Source organism: Hakea prostrata, chromosome 8 (genome assembly GCF_041222555.1).
Source record: "Hakea prostrata isolate BN-2017 chromosome 8, UWA_Hpros_2, whole genome shotgun sequence".
Classification (NCBI taxonomy): Eukaryota; Viridiplantae; Streptophyta; class Magnoliopsida; order Proteales; family Proteaceae; genus Hakea; species Hakea prostrata.
The window spans coordinates 159,102-186,317 of NC_142607.1; the positions used below are offsets into that span (position 1 = coordinate 159,102).

The following is a 27,216-nucleotide window of genomic DNA, read 5'->3' on the forward strand; positions in this document are numbered from 1 at the left end:
TTTGATTGGATGGATTTTATTGCTCATCATTTTGAGGATGTAGATGATAAACATACAGTAGATCAAATTTGGAGTGCTATGGTTTGGTGTATTTGGAAGTCCATCAATGCAGCTTTATTTAGGCATATAAAGCCTTCGATTATTCATATCATACACTCTTATCATTCTTTGTTTGCAGAGATCCAACTCCATGTTTGTACTAATCATTGTTTGGAACCGAGCCATACTACAATAAATCTAGAAATGGGAGAAGGTACTGACTTTTGTCAATTTTATGTCGACGGTTCGTGGGAGAAAAACTCTTCTTCAGGAGGGAGAAATTGCTTAATATGGAATTCAACATGAGGTTTCTTGGCTGCACAATGCAAGTTCAGTTCGGCCCAATCTGCTTTGATGATGGAATTGGAGGCCATCCGTGATGGTTTTCTTCTAGTGTCGTCTTTAGGAGTTTCTGCAATCCAAGTAAATTCGGATTGCCACTTTATGATTTTAACTTTACAGGATTCTTCTCTCTTTAGATTGGTTATGTATGGGTCTTGTATATGATATTAAACTCATTACTACTAGGTTTACTTGTATTTATTTTCAGTTTATTTCTAGGCATCTTAATAGTTTTGTGGACTTTTTAGCCCGTGGGGCGCGTTTGTTTCAGCTATCTAGGTTGTAGTGGGGGTATTCCCCCTTTGTTTGTAACTAACTCTTGTTTTTACCAATGGAGGAGTAGTAGGATGGTTAGGAACTTGACTTCTCAGTGGAGAGGTCACGGATTCAACTCCTACCGGCGGCATATGTAATATCCTATCCCTATATATAAAAAATGTCTTTGTAAAAAAAAAAAAAAAAACTCTTGTTTTTTTCTGTGGGGCCTCTTTATCTAATGAAATTTTCTAGTTTTTGACACCCAAAAAAAAAAAAAAAAAAAAAAAAAAAAACAAAACAAAACAAAACTCAACGACTGAGGTACGAAACGGTACATGAGCCCCCGGGGGTGGGGGGGGACGGTACATTAGTCATGTTCATGATACCCTGAAGATTCTGCTTTTACAGGCCTCCTCCAGGACTTCAGAGAAACATCCATGGCTGCTTCGCCTGAGAACCATAGAAGTGAATCAACAGACGGCAAAAATTTGGTTTCCTACTACTCGAATCATGTGTGGAGAAAACTCTTCAGTTTCTTTCCTTTTCGTGATTCGAAACTCTTTGACAAGATATCGAATTTCCATTTGATACGAACCACTCGAGCCAGAGGTCGTAGACGGAAACCATCTCTCCCTCTGCCACTGCGTTTAAACTCACTCGAATGTTCAGGGTACCTCTCTCGTTTATTTTTTGTACTTTGATGGTTAAAGAGTCATTTTTCCTGTGGCAAATGATATTTAGGTGATCGAACCATTATTGTGTCTAATGAAATTGTAACTTCTATTTTATGATATCACGCTTGTTAGCCTTGATGAGCTTCAACTTTATTGTGGATCATTTTTGTTTGCAGAAGGTTTTAAGATTCTGAAACATGAATTAGTTAGTATGTTCAGCTTTAGTATTTGTTGGATAGGCATTGAGAATGTGGCAAGTGTCCTTTGTCTTTTCTTTTATTTCTTTGTGATGTGGCGTAGTGACTGTTAAAACCAGAAGTTAAACGCTGTTTGAAGGCCAACTGATGAAAGTTTGTCTTGTTGGACTTCCTGAAACTTGTAAATGCATATTAGGAAGACTCAACTAACAAAATATTTGGCCTTTGGGCAAGTCAATCTGTTCAATGGGCTATGTTTACCTAAACAGATACTAATTAGCATTCTTGTGATACATGAATGCGTCCTATGGTGATGAAGACACATTGTAATGAAGCCATATGAGTAGGTCTGATTAGGACACCCTGTTTAGCCGTTGCAATTACTGCAAACCTTTTATCAACACTTGCTGTTTTGTGGATGAACTAGTTGCAGCTGCTGCCAGGAAGTAAGAATTCTTGAGTGTGCATCATTGGTAACACTCCCTGGGGGCTATCATCGAAACAATTCAAAAGTTATACATGCTTCCATGGTTTTGGACTATTGAACTCTCTTCAGATGGAAATGTCATCCGTGATTGTTATAACACATATTGCCAACAGTTTCCCCCAGTCACCTTATATAAATATAGATCTGTTTCATGGAGAGCTCGAGACTTCACTTTTCATTTTGTGAATATTGTCTACCTAATTAGCTTGGTTATGATTTCCCATCTGTATAAGTGACCAACTTTATATGCTTGTGATATGATCCCTTTTTCCTTTTCTTTGTATAGCCACTAATAGTGCGTCAAGCTATGTTGGCAGTTTAATGAAATCCTCAATTACTTATGATTGACAATTCTAAGATTTTCTTATGTGAACTCTTTGCAAAATACTATTATTCCTATTGAGCACATCTGGCTATGATGCGGAGAATTCGATTACTATACCTGTTGATGGAGACAAGTTGTGAGCAGATTTTTGTCAGTTTATCTACCTTTAGATTCACTTGTTCCAATCCCGAGAGAACCAGCAGTCCAAATATATTTGGGTAAAGTATATGAAAGGAATATTTGCTACATTGTTTCAAGATGTTAATGAATCATGACAAATTGTACATGTGCTGAGTAGGACTGAGCTGAGTTAATGTATTCCTTGTTGAAGACATTCTATGAGTGCTTTCTAAAATAAGGTTTTGAACATGGGATGTAAGTGGAAGTACCAAATTTGGCTCTAAAGCTTGTAGCCAGAAGTTACAGACTTACAGTAATAGATGGGCTACTCAGGTGGATGGCTGCACTATGCTTGAGCTAGTTGTAGTGGTGGAAAATTGGTCCTTTGATATGGAATTCAGTAAAGGATGGAGATGATTCAACAACAAAGTCTTATCCTGACTAAGGGGGTCGGCTGCATGGATCCTTGCCTTCCAATCATGTCTAATCGAGGCCATATAAAGGGGTGGGGATGATTAGTTCACAAATTAGTCAGAAAAGAGGTGACACCCTGGGTGATGCGGAATTATGGGAGGAATAGAATGATCTTGGATACTAGGTATCCATTGATCTGTCCATATACTTATGGATTGAACAATGCCAATGCGCAAACATTAGAAGTTTATGGAGTCAGGTAGGATTGCCCAAATGCTGTTCATGTCCATGAAGCTAGTTGGGTTGGGAGGTAGGAATTAAGGAGGGATCGGTTATAAAATTTTTTTGACCATAACTTTGATGTTTACAGGAAGCTGCAGAGTTTTATTAAAAATACTGGTCATCCAACCACTTTGTCCCTCATCACGACTCCAACTGGTACTAAAACTAGAAATTTTAGTTAACTTTTTTATTCTCCAATCAAGAAGCAGAGTCAGTTAATTTGACAATAATTCCTAATAGATTAATATCTATTGAATTACAAGATGGTGATACTTGAAAACAACTTGAATACAATAAAGAAGTTACTTGTAGCTATGAACAACTCATACAAAAGAATGGGAAAGAAGTTACTAAACTTGTTTTAGATATCACACTCTGTAAACATGGTCAGTCCAGCCAAGTTTTTTCTGAATACAGCATTCAAGGTCTTTTGTACCAAAAGCACGGAAAATCCTGAACTTCAATCCTTTGTCTTCAGTATCTAACATGAGCGGTGGGATATAAGAACTCATGGTACTTGGGTGGCCTTGCTGGCAGGGAACACCATTCATTTGTTTTAATGGCAGTTCAAATTCCTACCTGACAACACTGGTCATTTTGCAAGTACTATATAGTTCTTCCACCTAGTGATCAGTTGAAAGTTCAAAGCAGGTTGCCCTCAAAATATAGCTACCTTCTTCACATGCAGGGTTACGCTAGAGGCATCTAAGGTTTTAGATGCAGTGGACACTATTTTGGAGCATATCTTGGCAAATTTGCATGACATTCAAAAGAGTTTGCATTTTTGGCAGTGCAGAGCAGAGGTTAGTACGGCATGCCTGACAAGCTTTAGGAATAGATTATGGAAAACTATGAATTGTTCTTTCCAGAATGAATATAACCTGTGCAATAAACTTTCTTGGAGACCTTTTGATTGTTTTGATTTTTCATGTTATATTTATTACAGGGATCAGGTGCACAAAAGGTATACTTTATGGTTCTTTGAAAGAGGACCACAGGCCTTTCTCAATGAAACAGTTCAGTTGATAAATGGATGTATGTCTGGGGGATCTCCAGTACAACATCTTTGTCATTCTGCAGTTGCTCAAATTAATGAGAGGATAGCAGTCTTAACTAGTCTGCAACATTGCCTTGCTAAATTTCTGGCAGAGGTAGTCTTGATCTAGTGCTACATTTAGAATCTTTATATTGTAGTATATTCTACCTTTCTATTTGTTGCAGTGTTGTGGACTGAAAATTGAAGAAAAAAACCCAAAGCAGTGTTCACATGAACAATACTTTAGCTCATGTTTGCCTTGTCTGCGGATCGTTTTTGGGAGACATTATGCCAAGCCAAAAATGGAGACTTGATTAATGTATTTCTATTTCTTGCATGACGGCTAGATAGCTGTGGCTAAGAGACCCATGGCTGAGGTAGGGTACCCCTGGTATCCATACCCCCCTATCTTCAACCTATATCGTTCCTTTTTTTTTTTATTTTTTTAAAAAAAATAATTTTTAATGTTCTTTTGCAATATGTAAATGTGAAAAAAGCAGGAAAAGTTTCAGTTGTATTTGTTTATCCTGGCTGCAATCGATATCTTGTTGGTTTCCCTGGTTCAAGGTCCAGTTTTTGCATTATTAAGTATCAGAGCCCATGTAAGTTGGGTGGCTGTTGATTTGAATTTATTGAGTGTTCTAGTGTTAAACGGCCTGGGAGTTGCTCCCATAAGTGATAAGCTTAGAGAAAGTCGTTTGAGGTGGCACTGCCACGTTCAAAGGAGACCTAAATGCCTTGTACGGAGAAGTGATATAATCTAGATTGAAGGAACTAGAAGAGCTAAGGGCAGACCTAAGATAACCTTAAGAGAAGTGGTGAGAAAGGATATGCATAGCTTAGGCCTTGTATCTAGCATGACCTCAAACAGAACTGATTGGAAAGCAATAATCCATGTAGCCAACCCCATTTAGTTGGGACACGGCTTATTGTTGTTATTGTTGTTGTTTTCTAGTGTTAAACTTGTGGGTTAAGTGCATTGGCTGTATTGAGTGTGGATCTGTTTACTTGTATTTTCTGATGATACTACAAAGAAATTGAGGTTATAATTTCCTTCCTTTGCTAGGCAGAGAAGCTATTCTTCTTCCTTGATTAGTTGGATTCTCTAGAGGAATAGTTTGTTTGGTACAACACCTTAGTTCCTAAATTATCCCCATTTTGACCATCCCATCGCAAATATAAATATTTTCTTAAATTTTTCGTACTCCCTCAAACCCCCTAGAGAACCCTTATATCTCTTAACTTAGCCATCCAAATCCCACCAAACATAAGAGATCGTACTATTATCTTGATACCTGTATTCCTTCCAAGCCTCAACCTGTTATGACACATATAGACCTTAGTTTTCCATCTCAAGGAATTTATCCCATACCTCCCATGGGATGGACTACGTGTCCTTTGGATCTTAAATATCATTTAAAAATGTATGGACGTTAACCCAAAACCCCAACTTAACCTTTTTCCCTACAAAATCATCCCATCACATCCATATCGCAAAGAAGGCTCCGTATCCCATAACCAAAATTTTAGGAAACCCTTTCTTGCTCCCATATGAATTTGTTCTTCTTAAAGATATTGGAAGAAGTGGCCCTCAATAAATTGGTGCTGCATCATGAGGAGAAAGAGAAGAAATCAGAATTAGTATAGCGATCCTGTATGTAGGGGTGGGCTTTGGTGCAATGGTCAGTGGACCATAGTTGTAGTCTTGAGGTCAAGGCATCAAAATATCCTCTAAAAAAAATTGTTGGGCGTAAGACTCCGTAGGAAAATTGTTCCCAAGACTTTCCTTGTGTGGAACCCTTGGCACTAGATTTGCCCTTTAATCCCATATTCGTTTCTCCATAGGGTCAAAACTCTTTCAAAAAAGTCGTTCGCTAATTGATGGGAATGCATTACTATGTATATAACTTCTGATATTCCCAATTCGGCTCATGAAGACTTCTAAGTACTCTAAAAGACTCAGTAAGGTAAATAGAATTAGAACGGAATCCTATCTAGCTAACAAGTATCCTAATGTAACTAAAAAACAGACTCAGATATTAAATTTAACCACTAAGCACGTGTACAGCATTAGCCCCACTTTATGGCTACAAAACCCACACATGGGCCAAAGTTAGTATTCTAAAGCCCAATTGTCCCTTTTGACATTCTTAACTGCATCACTTGCCAACCATGTTTCTAATTAAGGAACTGAGAAGGAAGCAATCAACCAATGCCATTCTTGGTCAAATGGTAGGGGTGGCTGCAGTGAGGCAAATAGAGGATAAATCTTGCTTCCAAATAGCAACTTAAAGATGCAGAAGATGAAAAGGTGTTAATATCTTCAATACCATTCCAACTGAGGGAACAAGAAGGGTAAACTTGGTTATGGTAATGAGGAAGAAAGAATTGGTAAGGAGGCAGATTTTGAAGGTTCTTTAGGCTGAGAAGGAATGGTGTGGGACATCGTCTTTGAACTAGATACATTTGGATCTATGGGAGGTAGATCTAGTGTAATTCCAAGTAGAGGAAGTGGTGAAAGACCTAAATCGAAGGGAGTCAAATCACTTTCTCCACTTGGGAGGGGTTGATGTAGCATTAGATTGAAGGGTTCAACTAGGGGCCTGTCTTCTGCGATCTCAATTCAAAAATTGAAGAGTTTAGAGTTTTGGGATTTTGAACAGTTTCTTGGGTATGCAAGGACATAGGTTATAACGGCTGGATGAGGGGTGAAACTTGGAGAGAAGCTAGGTAATGGTATATGGGAACAATCGGCAAGCTGTACGATGGTCCTAACGGTCAGATTGGTGTAGTCTAAGCTTGAATTTGGGTTAGAGAGTACATAAATAAAGAGATGAGGTTGATGGAATAAGGGAATTTGGGAAACGGGGGATTTGGGGGGGGGGCGGCTTGGTGAAACAAAGGGGATTGAAATGGGAGATGACTTCATTTTTAATGATCAAGATGGAAGAGACAGAGGGATCGTTGCTAGCAACAAGTAGGGTGATGAAATTACAATGAGCTTTTAAGGAATGATGGAAGTAAGCTGTATTGGAGTCTTCTAGCTCATGCCATATGGGATTCATGGTGGAGAAAACTATTCTTAGGATGCAATGTTTCAAAAATTTCAATAGTTTCGATCAATGGATTCTAATGTTGACCAATTTCAACCAACCCATTGTGTAGTTTTAATGAGTTTCGTTAGTTTTGACCAGTTTCAATGGTTTTGGCCAGTTTAACTAGCCCATCACATGTTGAGTTTTGCCCCAAAATTATTGGTTTTGACTTATCTTTGCCATATCTTGGTCTCTGGCTGGTCAGACTAGCTTTGAAATTGAGATCTTAAACCTTTCTTTGTAGAGTGGGATGATGGGAACTGCAGGTACATGCCTTACTTTGCAAGGTTAAGGATGGAGGGGAGGTTATGTATATGGTTGTGGTACCTCACTTTGTATTTTGGGGTGATGAAAACCATCGATAAGTACCTCGCTTAGAGAAGGGTAAGGATGGAGTGGAGTGTACGCCGTGGCTGTGTGATACCTTGCTTTGTAAGTGAGATGATGGAAATTATAGGCGCATGCTTCACTTGGTGGGGTGATGTATGGATATGGATGTGTGAGCCTCACTTTAGCGGATAGGGATGGAGTGGATGGTACGAATATGGTAATGGTGGTAGACTTCGTACTAGATATGAGGTGTGGTGACCCCTAACACCTTGTTGTAGCAGGTTTGGGAATGGAAATGTATGTCATCGACATTATTGGGAAGCCATCTCACCATGAGTATTGTTCTGGTGTTTTGATTCAAAAGGAGCACGTTGTTATTGTTGGACCATTCCACATTAAGAGTGGTTATGGCATCGATTTGGTTTTGGGAGTCGAGTATGAGAATATCGTGTGCTTGCATCCTTGTGAGTGGAAGCATCGTATGATTTAGGGTGTGAGAGTGATAAGCATTGTTTTCATGTTGCCTAGGTGATCCAAAGCATTGGAGTGGCAAAACAACAAAAATTAGGGTGTTTTATTGATGCAAATATGTGTTAGTGTTATGGAATTTGCTGTCCGGAATCATACAATATGCAAATGTGTAGTTCAGAAAGAAAATTCTACAAGTTTTTTTACGTGGCTGAGAGTAGTGTAAGGCATGTTTACTCGGGCTGGTGTAGTCATCACTATGAAGACTCTGTCTTCTGGCATGTTGCAGATTGCCCAATGATGATGAATCTAAGGATCTATGGAGAGCAACATTGCATATTCTAAAAGGGACAATTGTGAACTAGATTCTAAGACATGTGTACTCATTGGGAGTATTGTAAGGCATGTTTACTTATGGGGCTGCCTGGCTGGTATAGCTCATCCCTATTTCCCTCTCTTTTCAGTGTGTTACAAGTTGCCTAATGATGGCGGGGAATCTATGGAGATTGACAGTGCATAATTGAGGAGCTAGAGTTGTGGACAAATCGTATTTTAATATCGGCTATTTGATGGGTTTGGTGACCATTTGAAGATTTTATCCCCCATGTGGGCATATATTCCAAGACCAAGAAAAGCTTTAAATTTTTGCTGCATTGTACTCTACCATATATATTATAATGTTTTCAATGATAGTTTGAATTCTGGTGGTGAATTCAATGGTACTTATATGCTTAACGGTCAATGCCTGTGAAGGCTGCACCTTCCCTTATCCTAAGATTTGAGGTGTTCTGTTTTGTATACCTTTTCTCATATTCATGATGTTTTAATGTACGTGGGGTTTGAAACATCACAGTGATCTGTAAACTTTGCGCAATCATTAATAGTAATGGCAAACACGGGTGTTGCTACCTTCAACCTGATACAAGTGTTTGCAAAATAAAAGTAACCGCAAGCGCACGGTATCATGTAGCTAACGGGTCAATCTCAGGCATAGTTGTTAAGGCGTCGCCTAATTGTCTCATCGGCGTCCAGGTGCCTTTGGAGCGCCTCAAATCGGCGTCGCCTTATTTTTAGGCATATAGCTTTTTTCTTTTTCTTTTTTAAATCACATGAAAGATGCCAAATTGAAGGCATATATTGAATTACTTATTAGATTCCGATTGTAAAGTATCTATTGTTTGAACCTATATGCATATTTATAATGACGCTACATGGGATCAAAATAAAAAAATAAAAACAAACAAAATCGAAAGAGAATAAGTTCTTGACTCGAGTCTCACACTCTCATTCTCACTCTCACTCTAATCCTAATCTCTTTCTCTTTTCCTCTCTTCTTCTCTTTGATTCCCGCGACGACACTCCGGGAAGCAGTGGCCAGCGACAGAGAGACTTCTTCTCTTGGTTTCTTCCTGCGACTTTTTATTTAGGACTTACTATGTGTGGTTTGTAGTATGTTGGATGACTTGAGGTAGGGTAATATTAATTTTTTTTATTATATAAGATGTGCTAGATTTATAATGGATTAGAGTGAATGAGATGTACACTGAAAATTTCACTTAAAACGCCTCAACCGCCTTAAAAGCGCCTTGGAGGGTGCCTCGTCGACTCATCGCCTCAACTAGCCAAAACCGCCTCGTATCGCCTCGTCGCCGTGACAACTATGATCTCAAGGAGATATACCACTTGAAAATTTAACCTCTTAATAGTAACGTGAGAGTGCAATGATTCAAATTTTTTTAAATTAAATGGGCGGTCCTAACACATACATCTAATGCGACCGAATTGAAAATAAAAATAAAACAGATATAACCTAACCATTCATCATCTAATAAATAAATAAAAAAATGCATAAATAAAAAGCAGGAATAAAATATGCAAATGATAAATAAAATAAAAGGGAAGTGATTCGAGTGTCAGCTCTGGATCAAAGGAAGGGGAGTATAACTAGGATGATTTTGACTATGGACCCTTTGCCGTAGCTTACATTCCACCGATCGGGGTAATGGATATTAAAGAAAAAAATGCAAAAAATAAATAACAAAACAAATAACAAAGCAATAAATGGAAAAGAGAAACCTTAACCAAAGAGAGGCATGACTGTAGGCATCTTTGATCAAGGACCCAAGGGGAAAGGAAAACAATAAATAAATATTGAAAAGTAAATCCTAAGTTAAGAATATGGAGGGGTAGACAGAAGCGGGAATGGAGGGGGAGAGAAGATTAGTGGTGAAGGCTACTTACTTGCATCCTCGAATCTCGAATGACAAAAAAAAACCTTGAACAATCGATTTGAATCTTAACCAACCCTAACAATTAGATCTGGAATGATCTAAATCTGCAATTGCTAGACCCAGAGAAAAACAAATCCTCTTCGAAATTGAAACTTGAAACTTGAAACTTGAACTTGAAATTGAAATTAAAATTGAAATTGCATTAATCAAAATAAAGAAAATACACTTGCATAAAATAAACTAAATAACTTGAATATTCATTGCATTACATAGAAAAACTGAACTTAAACATTCAATCTAGAAACTAGAACCCCACAAAGCAATCGGAGAACTAGAGAAAACCTAAACAAGCTAAAGAGAATAGAAGGTGTAAACCTAAGTTTAAGAGGGGAGGGTATATTTATAGGAGATGGTGAATGATTTACAAATAAGGAATAAATAATAATAAATAAGAATAATAATTATGAAAAATTATATCAATGAATGAAAAAGTAGAAAACTTGGAGATAGAAAGAATAGAGAAAAAATTAATAATAATAAAAAGAAAAACGTTTGGAATGAAGAGAGAGAGAGAGAGAGAGAGAGAGAGAGAGAGATGTGAGAGAGAAGAAGAGAGATAATTTGAGTTTAAATGTGGAGAAGAAAGAGAAAAAGAATAAAACATATATTTTATTAACAAAAAAAAGGTTTATTAAGGAAATAATAAAGAAAAAAGAAATATAAAGTGGGGAGAGTAAAAGAAAAATCCTAACTAATCTCAGCCATAGATCAAAATTGGCTTCTTTATTTCTAAGATATTTTGGAGTTGAGCCATAATCGCATCTCTAGTCCATCATGCTCTAAATTAGGCCATTTTCACACTTGAGAATTTGAACGCACCTCTTGATGTGTAAAATTGCATGTTTCATACCCAAAATTCCATATATATGCTCAAATCCTGAAAAATTCTAAAATATGCAAAAACAACATAAAACCCAAAGAAGCTTTGCTCTAAGTGTGTAAAATGCATGCTTTATGCCCTAAGATTTCACACATAAATGTGTTCATCAACAAGTAAGCTAAATGGTGTAGTTGTTAAAACAAGTACATAGAGACTAAGATTATGAAAATGCCACTATATACTTTACCATGAAATTGTGTATTGTAATTTGTTGGAACATGAACTATCTTTTTTAATGATTTTCCTGATTGTATATTGCGGGCTGTAATTTCACCAAGAGATGGGGCAGTGTTTGGGGTTCCTCCCGTCCAATAACAACCACTCAGCCTTATTGCAACTGTCATATTGGGTTCCTCTAATGGCATGCAATTAGAGCATGACCTTTTGATGAAGATGAAATTCACAAACCCTGGCAATGTTAGTCTTTCCCTTATGGATATTCTGAGAATTCATATGCATATAAATTGTGAATTTTAATTTTCTTTTAATAATTTCCATTTGTGTTGTGGTTAACATCATCACAGCTCAATTTTCAGGTATTTTTATTTTATTTTAAAAGAAGGATAAGTATTGAGCAACATGCTTAGTTGTTTGATTGTTCATTAGGTTTATATGGAGGTTGGAAGACTTGGAGATAATCTGATCAAGGATCCTGAAAAGTCACTGCCTTCTTTGTTGATAACCATTGACAGCTTATTCTTTAAAATGGAGGCATCTATGCGAGATTCACTTGAAAAGATTCAGGTTTATGATATGCCGTGTAGCTTAGAGGGCACTTCCAAATCATTTCTTTAGTTTATCTTGAGAATCCCTTTTATCTATATTTGGATTTGTTTTCAGATTCAAACATCTCTACTACGATGTCTCAGCAGGGTATCTTTGGTTCTGTTGATTGGAACAGCTCATTTCATCAACTGTTCAACAGACTGTCGGAGGCTAACCTAGGAGGTTCTCAATGGACGGATGGGAAAATAATAGATGCTGTTAGCTTGATACATGAGAATCTCCACAAACTTGACTGTTTCTTGTCACTCCTGGTAATCAATCATGTCTTCTATGGTATAATATTGTTGTTTATCCTGATTATCTGTTGCTAGTGGAACAGCTGTGTATTATCATTTGGATTGGTTGATGCATGGCAGATGTTGCCTCAATTGAATGAGGGCCTAATAACCAAGGCCTAATAACCAAGATCTTTAAGAGAACCAATTCAAATGGGTCCAAAAAAGGGTTTCTTGAAATTCTTGTGAGGGTGTCTCTAGGGTAGAAACAGGGAGATCCCTAAGGAAGTCCTTGTGATGACTGATGACTGTTGGCTACAGGAGGTGGTAGTTTGAAGGTCCAATTCCTATATGATCCAAACATAGTCCTATTCGTAGGGAGAGAAACCTAGTTTGTTGATGTAAAATCATCAGCAAATTGGGCTTCTTTCCTTAATAATATTCTACAATTGGACCATACATGTATTTGGCCTTTGATTCCAGGCGTTTCATAGTTGTCATAGCGACAAGGTGATGTGAGGTGGTTTAGGCTATTTGAGGTGGTGAGGCGCCCGCCAAGGTGCTTACAAGTTGGTCAAGGCGTTTTAAGTGACATTTTTAGTGTGCCTTTTTGTGCACTCTTTGATGCAGGCCCAATAGGAGAAGGGCCAAATCCAGGTTCTAATGCTGAACCAGCAAGCAAATTTAGGGCTTCAAGACCCTGTGGCTAGGGCATTTAGGGTCCCTACACCCTGCGGTTAGTTTTTCCAGCATTCTAGGGGTCTTTAGGGGTGAAGGGGGAAGGTGTACAAGGTTTGTTTATGGTGTAGAAGATTAGGGCTGATGAAGATCCAGACCTGAACCTGGAGATTTTGGTTTCAGATTCAAATTTCAAAGCCTAGGTTTTAAGGAAACTAGGCCTTTAGTCTTTTAGGGTTGAGGGATGAATGGGGCTGCTTCTAAGGATTGAGTCTCAGGGAAGGGGAGGGGGTGAAAAGTCCAAGATGAGGTTGGATTTGGTGGAGGGGATACTGGATAGAGAGATCTTAGATATTAGGGTTGGGGAAGAAGGGAGAACGTGCTGTAAGAGAGAGAAGGGGGAATTCTGGGGCTGTAATGGGGTTAGAAGAGGGGAGGTTTTTTTTTTTTTTTGGGGGGGGGGGGGGGCACTTGCTGTAGAAAGCTGGGGCTGGATGAACTTTGAAGAAAACCACGCACACAAGCTGCTGAAGGGTTTCTCCCAACTTGGAAAACCCTGGACACATCAATCGCACTCTCCCTTGGCTGTACCTCCTTTACTAAATTTTATTCATCAGTAACTAATTTGGTTACAAGCAATGGGCTGTATTTATAGCCTTTGTTAAACAACTCATACTAAAACTCAACTTAGAAACCAAAATAAGGGACTTCTAGAATAACTAGGACTCTGATGTAAACCCAGTTTTAGGGCTTGGGTAGTAGTGGAATTTCCCTAAAACTAAGTGCTGGCCAGGTATTCCAGCAAAGAGAAAGGATATTCTGGAGTGTATAGGATGTTTTATAACTCTAAAGACCCTGCTGCAATGCTCAACTCTGATCTGAATTTTAACAGAAGTCTGAAATCCAGGGTTTTTTTGGGGGGGGGGGGTTCAGCTAGGGTAGGAGAGGGGCTGTCCTTGCTACCTTGACTGTTCAGACCTTGTTTTAATGATTCTGGAACAGAGGGGGAAACTCTGAATTGCAGTAGTTTTAGGTTTTCAGAAGTTTTCAGAAGTTGTTGAAAATTTAGAGGAAGAAGATGAAGTGCAGGAAATTCTTAAAGCTAGGGAAACAGGGTTTTTAATTGGGGGAATAACATTAGGGCTGATCACCAGGGGGTGGTGCGATCCTAAGTGAAGCAGAAAGGGAGGTTACGGGCTGGGAATTTGAAGTTGCAGGGGATGGGATTCTAGGGCTGCCGTGGGGAAAAAGGTGTGGGGAAGACCTATGGGTGCTAGGGGAGGTAGGGGAATGGGCTGGGAGAGTCCTAGAGATGAGGGTAGGGCCTAAGAGGTGTTGCAGGAGAATTGGGGGCTGCTGCTGTGTTGTGGTAGCAAGGGGGAGGGGATTACCAAGGCGTTCAGGACAGGGGAGGGGCAGGGAGGTGGCAAGGGGTAGGGGATGCTTGCGTTGGTAGGGAAGAAGAGGGGAATGGGGCTGGGGTTTTTCGCTTATTTGTTAGGAGCTTCTGTAGAGGACTAATGGCTGCTGTGAATGGAGATTTTGCTGACTGCTGTTGAAAAACTCTTCAAAATCCACCATGGCCCTCCCAAAGAGAACCACGACCTAGTGTTCGGTTTTCCACAAAGACACTTAATTTTATTCAATCAAACTTGAAGAATTACAAAGGATACTAGGCTATTTATAGCCTTCAAAAGACTCTGGGACCAAGTAGGATTCCTTAACAGACAAGGATCTCATCACATAGTCTAGACTCGTGATTTGGAATCTAAAAACTAAAGACATGTGCTGAAAATAAGAGACTAAATAACTCAAGACCATCTAAGGAATTCCACTTGAAAAAGAGTTCCCTAGAACACTCAACCACCAACTACTAAAAGACAACTTCTAATTAAAAGTAAAGTCCTAAAAGATAGGAACTCTCTTTGTACAAGTCTTATCTTATCCACAACCTAACCAATTCAAACAAAACTCAATTAAGAAATAAAAACCAATTCAAACTCTAGAAATAAATCTGGAAATAATTCCAGCGATAAAAAGGGCAAAAATGCCCTAAATACCTCAACTAGGGGGTTCGGCTAGGGGCATCTCTGTGTTCACTTCAGACTCCTACTCCAACTAGGAGTCTTGCTTATCTTGACCTGGACTGACGCAATCAACGAAATAAGAGTAGGACTAGACTCCTAATACAATTCTAAGTTAACTGGATGTAGCTGAGTTTGAATAGGACTACCCAAAATTACCAAATTGCCCCTTATGCTGGCCCCACTTCCCTATGCTGTTGTTAGGGCCAAAGGGTGCTAGGCAGCATCCCTGGACTTTCCCTGGGTCATCCTAGGGTGGCCATGGGGTTGCACATCACTCTTGTTCATCATAAATATATCATACCTTATATTTATAAAAAACTAACCTTAGGCTACCTTAAGTCATCCAATATACCAAAAATCAAGTATAGTAATGCACTAGGTCCTAAATAAAATTATAATTAATTAAGTAGTATGTAAATTTAAGAAAAAAATCATAATTTATTATAAAGTATCAGACTATCATAAACTATTCAATTCAAGATGTTATTCTTACCAAAAGAAATTTCAAGATTTTAGTAAAATGGGATTAAAGACAGAGATGCATAAGCAGTATAACATGCCTTCATTAGATGTCACCAATACCAACTCTACTAGGTCTAGCTCCTCTATGTTGTTGAGCTCTAGCATGGTAAAAGATCTCGCTCTCGAGCGAGATCTTGCCACCTTGAAAAATCGAGATCTCGACCATCTTGGCTAGATCTCGGTCGAGATATGCAATTTTTTGGTGTCAACTCGGTGGCTCATCTCGGTGGGTTTTAGGGTCCTAAATTGGGCTGAAACTTGGTATTTAGCCTATTTAAGGCATTTGGAACACAATAGTGGCCTTGGATTTGTTAGAAAACAACCCTAAGTATTGTCAGAAAACAACCTTAAGTATGATTTATAAGTCTACCCATAGTGTGAAACCGAATGTTGTAGTAGGATTAGGGAATGCAAGGTTATACAACATGTAATATAGCACCTTTAAGGCATATAAATGAAAAGCAAGTGTATCAAATGCATCAAATAACCTAAATGTCATCAAAATTCCATCCATATGAATCACAATCTCAATTTTCAAGAATAGAATAATAAAATTATGCAACCATTAGAAGTTATCCATATAAGTCATTGAATCATGAGTTCATAAGACAAGTAGAGAATGATTGATCTTCCTTTGATGTTATAAATGTGCTAGGAGAAGTTGCAAGTGAAAATCTATCCAAAATCCTAAAAAAAGGGCGAAAATTGAGAGTTCCAACGACAAATGGTGAGATCTAGGGCGAGATATGGCGAGATATCAAGCTAGATATCCCAACTCTGTGCTCTCGATCTCCATCTTGTCTCGCTTATTTGAAAAAGCAAGAAATCTCGTGAGATCTTGCAAGATCTCCCACCATAAGCTCTAGCCAACTCGAATAAATACAAGTTTTCAGCAGTAGCTTCCTACACCTCAGGAGGGAGTTGGTAGCACTTGAGTGTATCTGCATAAACTCCAACCAAGTGTTGCTTGAACCTTGTTTTACCTTATTGGATGGCTCTACTGCGGTTACACATTGTCTTTTGTCTTCTCACATCCTTTGGGACTTTGTGTTACCAAGCAATATTCTCATCTGCCATTGTTTAGTATTAAGAAGCAAAAAACTAAGACCTGGGGAACAACCTATTAAATTTAATTACAAACCATCATATTGATTGTGAAAGTGAAAGAATTGACTTACTTGATGAAGATAAAAGAATTAGAAGAAGAAAATGGAAGAGAATGTATAGCCAAACATCGAGTTTTAAATATTTAAACAAAAAACCCCATAAACCCCAAATATAGCCAAATATGCAAATAGGAAAGTACAAATTATCTAATAATAATCATCACCAATTAAGTCATTTGCGGGTGGGAATTGGTGTCATAGTTGCTGCTGCTCCACAAAACTACTTGTCATAGCCCTTTCACACCATAATCATCTAGAACATTCTCATTATCATTCATTTCTTCCTCTTCTTCCATATCTCCATCTGATCCTGAGTCTTCTTAAACTTCCCTCTCCTTGGAATCCCTGCCTTTGCAATGTGTGTAGCACAAATTAACTCAAGAAGATGATGGTTGAGATCTCCTTGGTTTCTTGTGGCCCATTGATGATGCAGATGCCCCCATGACTCTATCAATAGTTCTTCTAGTTAGATCACCCTTAGGATGGAGTAAATCATTGTTGACTAACCATCTATTCACTTTTACAATTAAGCTCACCAAGAAGTAAGGGATCATAATTTTTGTTTTGTGCTTGCCTTTCTTAAAATCTTTCCTGAATGTGGCGATTGTATTGAACAAAAACAAAATCGTGCAGCCGTTAATGTTCCAGTCTATTCCTCTTCTCAGTGTGAATCTGAATTCCTAAGCAATTGAAGAGAATCCTAGGTCATTCTTTCAAAAATAAACTTAAAAGTCATAGTATTTTAAATAGTTACATCACTTAATACTTACAAACTCAAATGTGCTTAAATTACGCTTGCAACAAGAGTTGGAACAACAAATGCCGAGTAGGCTAGTATTCACCATGCAATCCTTGAAAGCTCAAAAGCATTCCCTCTATGTGTATCCCTTCAAAGAACTATATATATACATACATATAAGTTAAAACAAAATAACTAAAAAAAATGCTTTTGAAGACTTACTAGGACTCGTAGTAGTACGTTGTTTGATTGGCAATACTTATTAAGAAAGCACCTCGAGCGTGCCTATATTCACCAACCTGAATACATGTCTTGTATAATTGTACGGGCTTTAGTCTTGCAACGACTTGATTGAAGGCAGCTTGTAGATTCCCATTAATTCAAAATCATCAACAACATTAAACTAATAGAACTTCCCAAGATTAATTAAGAAATAATGTTGCGAGTTGCAATATACAAAGGTCTTTCCATATGGCGCACCAATGGTACGAATTTTGGTCGAATCCACCGAAATTTCAATCGAAACTTCGGTTTTGTAAAAAGCAAAACGAAACCTAGGTGGAGTCCAAAAAGTACTAGGTTTTGATCGAAATGGTCAAAATTTCCACTGAAATGGAATCTCGCAGGTCTTGATAGCTTTTGTCAGGTTTTGCCCTTCGAGTTTCGACCCTCAAACCATTTTTTGGTTGAATTTTATGATTTCAACCTTTGTTTCACCGTAAATCAATAACTCATTTTTCATAACTTTTGAAACTTGGGGAAAAATGCTGGAAATTTGTCAAAACGAGAAAAAGTTCACGCGATGGGATATCTACATTATGTGGATGATTCCACCTATATAAACACACTGTCTTAAGTTTATGGATAACTTCATAGGCAAAATGTCATGGCCAACTTTTGTCTAGTACTTAGAGTACTACTACTGATAGGGGATAAATCCGCACTGGTTCTAGGCGCCACTCAACATGGAAATGAAGTTTGGAAATTGTTTGTCATTGTATTTTGTTGACTTGTTGTATATGTAATTATTTTATCAAACAATTCATGAATGCTTATGATTCTATGCTTGTATGCAATATAGTTTGTACTTCTCGGAACCGGTCATTTGTGAATATACTTGAATGATAACTTTTCAATTGTTTTTTTAGCAAACTACTAGTTCCATTTTGTTTATTATGCTTTAATTAGGTAAGAGGCAAGAAATAAGATGAAATGAAGGTCATATAAGCCCCAAAACCTAGGGTTTAAACCTTGCTTTGAAAGTACAAGGTTTCAACTGTTTTGGTCGAAACCTAGAAGTTTCGGTTTTTGGCTAGGTCAAAACAGGCCTTGAAACTGAAACTGCGATCCTTGGGCACACCCATCACTTATCAACAATATTTATGACTTTCTTCCATAACCGTTCTTTATCTCCAAGTTTCCCTTTATTTTCTTGTTAGCCTCTTGCATGGCTGCATAAGCTTTAGGCATGGCTGGTATCTCATCAACATCTACAATCCTCAATACAACCATAAGAGGCTTTGATGCTTTGATACAATCATCAACACCATGCCAAAATTTAGTAGCAAGTACTGTTTCAGCTACTTTTTTCGCTGCTTTTGTCTTAGAAAAACTAAAATTTGTCCAATCCTTAAAAATAAATGGGTGCCTCAAGTTGTCCTTATGTTTTAGTAGACTTTGGAGTGTTAAAAATGAAGTGGCTAATCTAGTGACAGCAGCCCTCACAAGATCCCTCCCATTTTTCCTTGTTCTTATGGCATCGAACATTCTTATGTTCCTATAGATGAATGTTGATATCCTCCTTGCCTGTGATATCACCATCTTGTATGCCTTAAGATTCCTTATCTTTTCTGACTTGAGATCAATACAATGTGCTGCAAAAGGAGTCCGACACAATTTACTCCCCTTTTATTGAGAAACATAATTTTGGTAGAATAACTTGAATAGATTAGTGTGATCTTAAGCCCTATATTTATAATAAAGTGAAAAGAACACTATTACATAAATACCCTTACTTGGGTAACAAGAAATAGAAGATTATATGACCAAAAACACTAATGGAGTTCAACTATTAGTAGAACTCAACTAACACTCCCCTTTAAGTTGAGGCATAGATATTAGTCATGTCTAACTTTCCTACAATAGGTAGGAAATCTCCTACCTTCAAACCCTTAGTGAAAATATCTGCCACTTGGTGTCCAGACCTCACAAAAGGCATGCATATGAGCCCTTGTTCTAGCTTTCCTTTGATAGAAAACCTATCAATTTCAATGTGCTTAGTTCGATCATGTTGCACACAATTATTGGCAATACTAATGGCAGCCTGGTTGTCACAATATAATATCATAGCGTTTGGAACTTGGACTTCAATATCTTCTAGCAAGCCTTTCAACCATAGTAGCTCACAAACTCCACGAATCATAGCTCTATATTTAGCTTCGGTACTAGATAAAGCTACCACATTCTGTTTCTTACTTCTCCAAATAACTAGATTACCTCCAACAAAGGTACAATAAAATCTAGAAATTGATTTTTTGTCAAGAGATCCAACCCAGTTTGCATCTGTGTATGCTTTTACTCTTAGATTATTAGTGGGTGACAAAAGTATTCATTTTTCATTAATTCCCTTCAAATACTGCAGTATTCTGGTAATAGCCTTTATATGAGCTAAATATGGATCATGTATGAACTGACTCACTATTTCCACAGCATAAGCGATGTCTGGCCTGGTGTGGGACAAGTAAATAAGCTTCCCTACCAGCCTTTGATATCTTACTTTGTCCACTGGTTCTCTTTCTTTTTCCGTTAAGTTTAGTTCCAACTTCAATAGAGGTATCAACTGCTTTACACCCCAACATTTCTACTTTTGATAATAAATCTAAGACATACTTTCTTTGGGATAGAAATATCAAGCCACCTCAATCCCTGAGAAGTATTGTAACTTCCTAGATCTTTAATCTCAAACTCTTTGCCAAGAAAGCATTCCCTGTGATGACAATATCGTCCAAATAAACAATGATAAATGTGATATTAGTACTTGACTTCTTGACAAATAGTGTATAATCAACATTGCTTTGCTTGTACCCAATAAAAGTCATTGCCTTTAGGAGGTGTCCAAACCAACATCTAGGAGACTGTTTTAACCTATAAATTGACTTTTTCAATTGACAAACTTTTCCTACTGTATTGTCATTGGAGAAACCATGTGGGATTTCCATATGTACTTTTTCTGTTGACTCCCCATATAGAAGGCATTCTTTACGTCTAGTTGGTACAAGTTCCAGTCTTTTTTCATAGCTACAAACAACATAATTCTGACAGTGTTCAGTTTCGCAAACAAGGACAAAAGTCTCTTGATAATCAATCCATATTGACTAATCTATCCATATTTTGTTTAACCACAAACACCCATTTGCAGCCCACGGGTTTTTCTCCTTGAGGAAGTGTAACCAACTCCTAAGTATCATTTTTCTTCATTGCTTACATTTCCTTTACCATAGCTGCCTTCCATCTCTTATCAGCATAGGCTTCCTGCCAACTTTTTAGAATTAATATAGATGATAGAGATGATATAAAAGCACGGTAAGAGTTTGACAAAGAGTCATAAAAAACATATTTAGCTATGGGATGTTGAGTACAAGATTTGACTCCATTTCTAACGGGAATAGGAAGATTAGAAAAAGACACCTTAGGGGGAACAGTAGAATCTGATTCTAGGGCAGGAGACTGAAGTGGTAACGTGTCACCTTTCTCCACCGCTTTGGCCTTGTTGTAATTCTTCCTCTGATAAATCTGCACCTCCTTATTCTGGTCAATCTTGTTTTGAAAGACTTTATTAGTGTGCCTCATAGGAGTGGTCTCCCCTTAACTAGGTTCTTCACATGATTCAGAAAGCGGAGTGGGAGAATTAGAGTCCTCAGGTGTACTGGCCGAAGTCTCCTCTTGGTCAGGAAACAATTCTTCAACTCCTAAGTTGTGTTGTGATGGTGTGATAGAAAGGTCTAGAGTTGGAAAGAACACCTCTCTTCTAGGACTCTCCCCTTGGAGAGGTGTATAGTAAGGGTAAAACTCATTAAAAATTACATCCATGGAGACAATGATTTTCTTGGAAGGAGGATGATAACATTTGTACCCTTTTTGAGTAGCAAAATACCCCAGATATTTGCAGCGTAGGCCGCGGGGAGCTAGTTTACTTTGGTGGGCTGTGATTCAGGCATAACACACACATCCAAAAACCTTTAAGGGCCTGTTTGGTTACATGAATCCAGAGATTTGATGAATCTGAGAATTATACCCGTTTGGTTGTAAAAATCTCTAGATTCATGAAATCTAGAGATTCACCTTTTTACACTAAAAACGTGAATCTGTAGATTTATGGGTAAGGGGTGAAATCCAAAGATTTCAAAAAAGCTATAAATTTGCACATTCACAAAAATCACATAGATCAAATAGTTTTTTAGGATGAATCCACAAAATTTCATTCCACAACCAAACATTTAATTTTATAAATTATGACTCTATAGATTTGAAATCTCAAGATATTTGAAATCTTCAGACTCATGTAACCAAACAGGACCTAAGGGAATAACAAAAGAAGAGGCTCCTGGAGAAGCTCATTAGGACATATAAAACCAAGTATCCTACTGGGCATCCTATTCATAAGGTAAGAGGCAGTGAGTATATCATCACTCCAGCATTGGTTAGGGACATTCATAGCAATCATAAGTGAACGGGCTATCTCTAAAAGATGCCGATTCTTTCTTTCGGCAACCCATTTTGGACAGCTATATTAACACAACTGGTCTGATGTATGATGCCAGAGTCAGAGAGATATATATGAAATTCACCATCAATATAACTTTGTGCCATTGTCACCGTGAAGGATCTTCACAGTGGCATTGAACTTAGTTTTAATCATATTATGAAAATCACGAAAACATCGAAAAACCTCATTTTTTTGCTTTAAAAAATAAATCCATGTAGAACGAGAGTAACAATCAATAAAAGTAACAAAGTACTGATGGCCAGTAATAGACTCATGTCGGCAGGGGCCCACACATCAGTATGAATTAGTACAAAAGGAATAAATTTTCTATTATGAAGAGAAGGTAAGTAAGTAGAACGAGTCTGCTTCACAAAAATGAAGGCTTCATAAAAGAAATTCATCATTTTTACAAGAAGAAACTAAATCAGGAAATACTTTCTTAAGAGTTCCTAGAAGGGGGTGACCTAGCCTACGGTGCCACTGATGAAGGTCTGATATTACCGAATGGACCTGATTAGAAGATGCAGTCATAGCATAAATAGATCCTCCAATTGGCTCCAACAGATAAAGTCCATTATTGTCTAGTTTACCACGTCCAATCTCCTTCCTTATCACCAGATCCTGGAAGACACTGAAAGATGGGAAGAAAGTCACTTTATAATTCAAGTCATGTGTAAGACTACTGATAGAGAGCAAGTTAGTTGCAAAAGAGGGAACGTGTAAAACTTTAGACAAAGAAAGTGGTGGAGAATGTTGAATGGCCCCTTTTCCAGCAATGGAAGAATAAGAGCCATAAGCAATTTGAACTTTATCTTTTTCGAAAGTTGGAGAATAATGTAAGAAAAAGGAGGATGAACCTATTATATGATTTGTGGCTTTTGTATCAATGATCCAAGGAGTAGAAAATGAAGAAACATGGAAGCCTGTAAAAGTTTTACTTGAAATAGCAAGGTACGAGTTGGTATGGGTAGTGGAGGAAGTCGTAGTAGAGGACCAGAGGTTGTACCGGCAGTAGAAGATTGCAGAATACGTCGCAGACTATCTAACTCCTGTGAAAAATTGATGTCTGCGGAGGGTGTTGTGGAAACCATCTCAGAAAAATTAGCTTTCGGTTTTCCCCTTCTTTATGCCATTTTTTGCTTAGAATCAACAAGTTTCCCATGGAGCTTCCAACAATTGTCCTTGGTATGATATGGTTTGTGACAGTGCTCACACTTGACAATCTCCTTAGCCGAATTAGATTTAGTGCTAACAGACTGTAATGCTGATTTTTCCACAATAGGAGCATGAAGCATGGCTAGTCGACAGCTTTCTTCACATTGAAAAGGGCATAAGACTGTTCTAGTGTAGGAAAGGGAGAATGACTTAATACATGCACTCTGATTTGATCATACTCCACATTCAAACCTACTAAGAAGTCATATACCCAATTCTTATCAACATGCTACCTATAAGTAGCCACATCATCCAAATTAGTGGGGGTGATAATCCCCATTATGATCCAATTCCTGCCAAAGAGATCGCCAACTCAGCATAATATTTGGCCACTGTCAGTTCCTTTTGGGTAGTCTCATGAAGCTTCTTCCGTAGCTCATAAACTTGTGCATCATTCCCCAACTATCCATATGTTTCAGTAGTAGCCTTCCAGAGTTGGGCTGCTGTAGTATCAAGTAATAGGTATCTACGGGCAATATTTGGATTTATGGAATTCAAAAGGAATGACATAATAAAAGAGTCATTTGAAATCCATTTATCCTATGAAATAGGGCTGCAACTAGGCCGGGCTTTTGCAATCCCAAGCCCAGCCCTATATGTTCTAATCTGAGCCCATTCCCGCCCTGACCCTAGTTCAGGGCCAAGGATTATTGTCCCTGGCCCTAAGCCCTACAGGGCCAAGCCAAGCCCATTCCCGCCCTAATTGGCCCTAATTGAGCCGGGTCGGGATGGGTAGGCCCTGATTGGCCCTGACCCTGATTAGACTTGATTGGCCTTGATTAGCCCTGATTGGCCCTGACCCTGATTAGCCTTGTCCCTGGCCCTAATTGGCCCTAGTCTTGTCCCTATCCTTAATTGTTGCCCTATCCTTGGACCTAAAATATCAAATGTAAATTCATACAAAAAAAAAAAAATAATAATAATAAAAATAAAAAAATCATAAGTAAATTAAAAATAAAATTCATAGAAATATAAGATGATTCAAGCTCATACAAAATGATAAAATAGTCAATAAGTTGATAATGTTGGTTTAAACATAAATAAATTCATACTCCATAATTCTATATTGATCTCTGAAAGTCTCTCATTGCTTTGATGATGGAAATTGAAAACCTCACCCATTACTTCGGTGATGGAAATTTAAAGCCTCTCCCATTATTTCGGTGATGGAAATTGAAAACCTCTCCCATTGATATCCTTATTACAACAAAAAAAAAAAAAATCATATTCAAAACTTTGTTAATAAGTAAATCAACGATAATTTAGTATTGATATTTTTTCGTAGTTAAAAAAAATTATATTTTAGTTACAAACATAGCTATCTGTCATTAATAAGTTTTTTTTCCTGAAATATCACATTGGAAGCAAAAGAAAGATGTCAATATTCATGATGAGAAGTTGGGGTGTAGATTTGTTAGATATTGATTCTCTATATACTTATATTAATCTCGCCTTAGTCAAAAAAAAAAAAATCAATGATTTTTTAGAACTAAAAATGACTTAGTTCGAAAAAATTTTTTATCTTAAAAATAATATAAAAAGTGAACTCATAGTCTAATATGATCAAAATGACTGAAGGTGAAAGTTCGAAAATTGTTATATCAATGTTAATGTGAAGATTAGGGTAAAAATCTAATACATGATTAGGGTCAAATTAACCTAAAGACTAGAGCCAAAATTAGAGTCAAGATCGGGCCAAAATCAGGTGGATGTTTACTACATTAGTAATGAAGATATAATTTATTTGTTATAAAACGTGATCATGTTTTTAAAATTTGAAACATGTCAAATATTCACCCATGTGGATTATAATTAATTCATCTCCATATGGGTGGAGGGTCCAGATTCAAATCAGGGCCAAAATCATGGGCCTAGATCAAGGCCAAGATTAGGGCCAATATCAGAGCCAAGATCGGGCGCGGGATCGGGGCTAAGATCTAAGATCAAGGCTAGAAGATAGGGCCAGAATCAGGGCCAAGATCAAGGCCAAGATCAAGGCCAAAATTAGGGCCAGAATCAGGGCCAAGATCAGGGCCAAGAGCAGGGTTAAAATCAGGCCAAAATCAGGGCCAAAATCAGGGATTGGCCAAGATGGGCTGGGCGGGCCAGAGAGTAATCCCAGGTCCGCCCTTGGCCCTAGTTCAGGGCTAGAATATTTTGGCCCTAACCCGCCCTTGGGGCCAAAATCTTTAGCCCAAGCCCTATTCGGGCTCAGGGCGGGCTTAGGGCGGGTCAGGCCGCCATGGCCGAACTTGCACCCCTACTATGAAACACCTGTGGTGTTAGGTTTGATAGTGGCGCCTGTAATGTGTCAACAAGTCCTCTTCCAGCAATAGTTAAGTAGGTAAATCAAGACCAGATCAAATAATTTGTTCTATCAAATCATACTGAAAGAGGATGAAGAGTGGGGTAATGTTCGGAGCCAAGTGGAGGCATAGTGCCATCGGTGGTTTCCATGCCAAAAAAATGTCTCAGGTTCTTCAGTCTTCACTATTGCAAAACAATTGAAAAGTCGCAGAATGGAATAGCCGAACCACCCAAATAAATCTAGAGAGTTATAGGTCCATAGTATAAGTAACACCATTAAATTTCCTCTTCCTTTTTTTTTTTTTTTAAATTTAAAAAAAAGACCCTGTATATATGCAAAATTGTAGATAGGTCCCTAGAAATATGGATAATTATATATAAACTCCTGGAAATATAGATAATTGTAAGTAGACCTCTGAAAATATGGATAATTGCATATATAGGTCCCTATAAATATGGACAATCACAAATAGACCCCTAGAAATATGGATAATTGCATATAAGTCCCTATATATGACTAATTATAGATAGGCTCTGGTAAAGCTGAATTATTTCATATAGGTTCCTGTAAAACTGTGAATTCCCAAAAGAAACCCCTTCATATATATGAATTTACAATTAGACCCTTGGTCTGTTATGGTCCATGATTTTGGTTCAAGGGTTGCATATGTTTTTAAGGAGCTATCATTTCAGAAATCAGAAGAAGAAAAAGATGTAAGAGGTTATCGTAACGAAATCAGAAGAAGAAAAGAAAGAAATAAGTTATCGTAATGAAATCAGAAGGAGAAGAAAAAAACAGATGAATAAGGCGGAAGGTTTCTACAATGGAGATGGAGCTCTTGTTTAAGAAATCAGAAGAAGAAGGTGGAATATCATTTTAGAAATCAGAAGAAGAAGAAAAACAGAAGAAGAAGGTGGAAGGTTTCTGCAATGGGTTCTAGGACTAGGCGATGATTTTGGGTTGCAGTGGGAGGTTTTGGTTTCGGTGACGGAGCAGTTGCAGCGGCTGTGGAGGTAGGTCTTCGTCAGCGAAAGAGATAGAGATTTCTCTTTTCTCCTTTTTCTTTTTCTTTGTTCTCTTCCTTAATCGAACTTAGGCTCTGATGCCATGTTGAGAAACACGATTTTGGTGGAATGGCTTGAATAGATTAGTGTGATCTCAAGCCCTCTATTTATAATAAAGTGGAAATAACACTATTACATAAATACCCTTACTTGGGTAACAAGAAATAGAAGATTACATGAACAAAAACTCTAATGGAGTTGAACACCTAGTAGAACTCAACCAACACCTTCTCTATCAATGATGCACCTACTGCTTTACAATTGGGAGCTTTATCTTTGACCACTTGAACAACATAAGCTTCTCCAATCTCTGTAACTTTGCTATCAAGTAAATGAAAGGACATGCTTGCATCTTGCACATGACCTGATGCATTAACAAAACCCAAGAAAAAAGATCCCTCTGGACAGTTGACAAGGAAATTAGCTAAGTGCC

The 27,216-nt window shown here is 37.8% G+C and overlaps 1 protein-coding gene across 1 annotated transcript in view; it reads left to right on the forward strand.

Annotated features, from left to right (window-relative positions):
- Nucleotides 1–974: 974 nt before the first annotated feature.
- The window catches only part of DGS1 (dgd1 suppressor 1), an 85,248-nt gene continuing 59,006 nt past the window's right edge, over nucleotides 975–27,216 (forward strand). Inside the window, 6 exon segments of the mRNA XM_089165028.1 lie at nucleotides 975–1,309; nucleotides 3,827–3,941; nucleotides 4,085–4,117; nucleotides 4,119–4,289; nucleotides 11,845–11,982; nucleotides 12,111–12,275. Coding sequence (XP_089021154.1) covers nucleotides 1,077–1,309; nucleotides 3,827–3,941; nucleotides 4,085–4,117; nucleotides 4,119–4,289; nucleotides 11,845–11,982; nucleotides 12,111–12,275 — 855 coding nt within the window. The 5' untranslated portion in view covers nucleotides 975–1,076.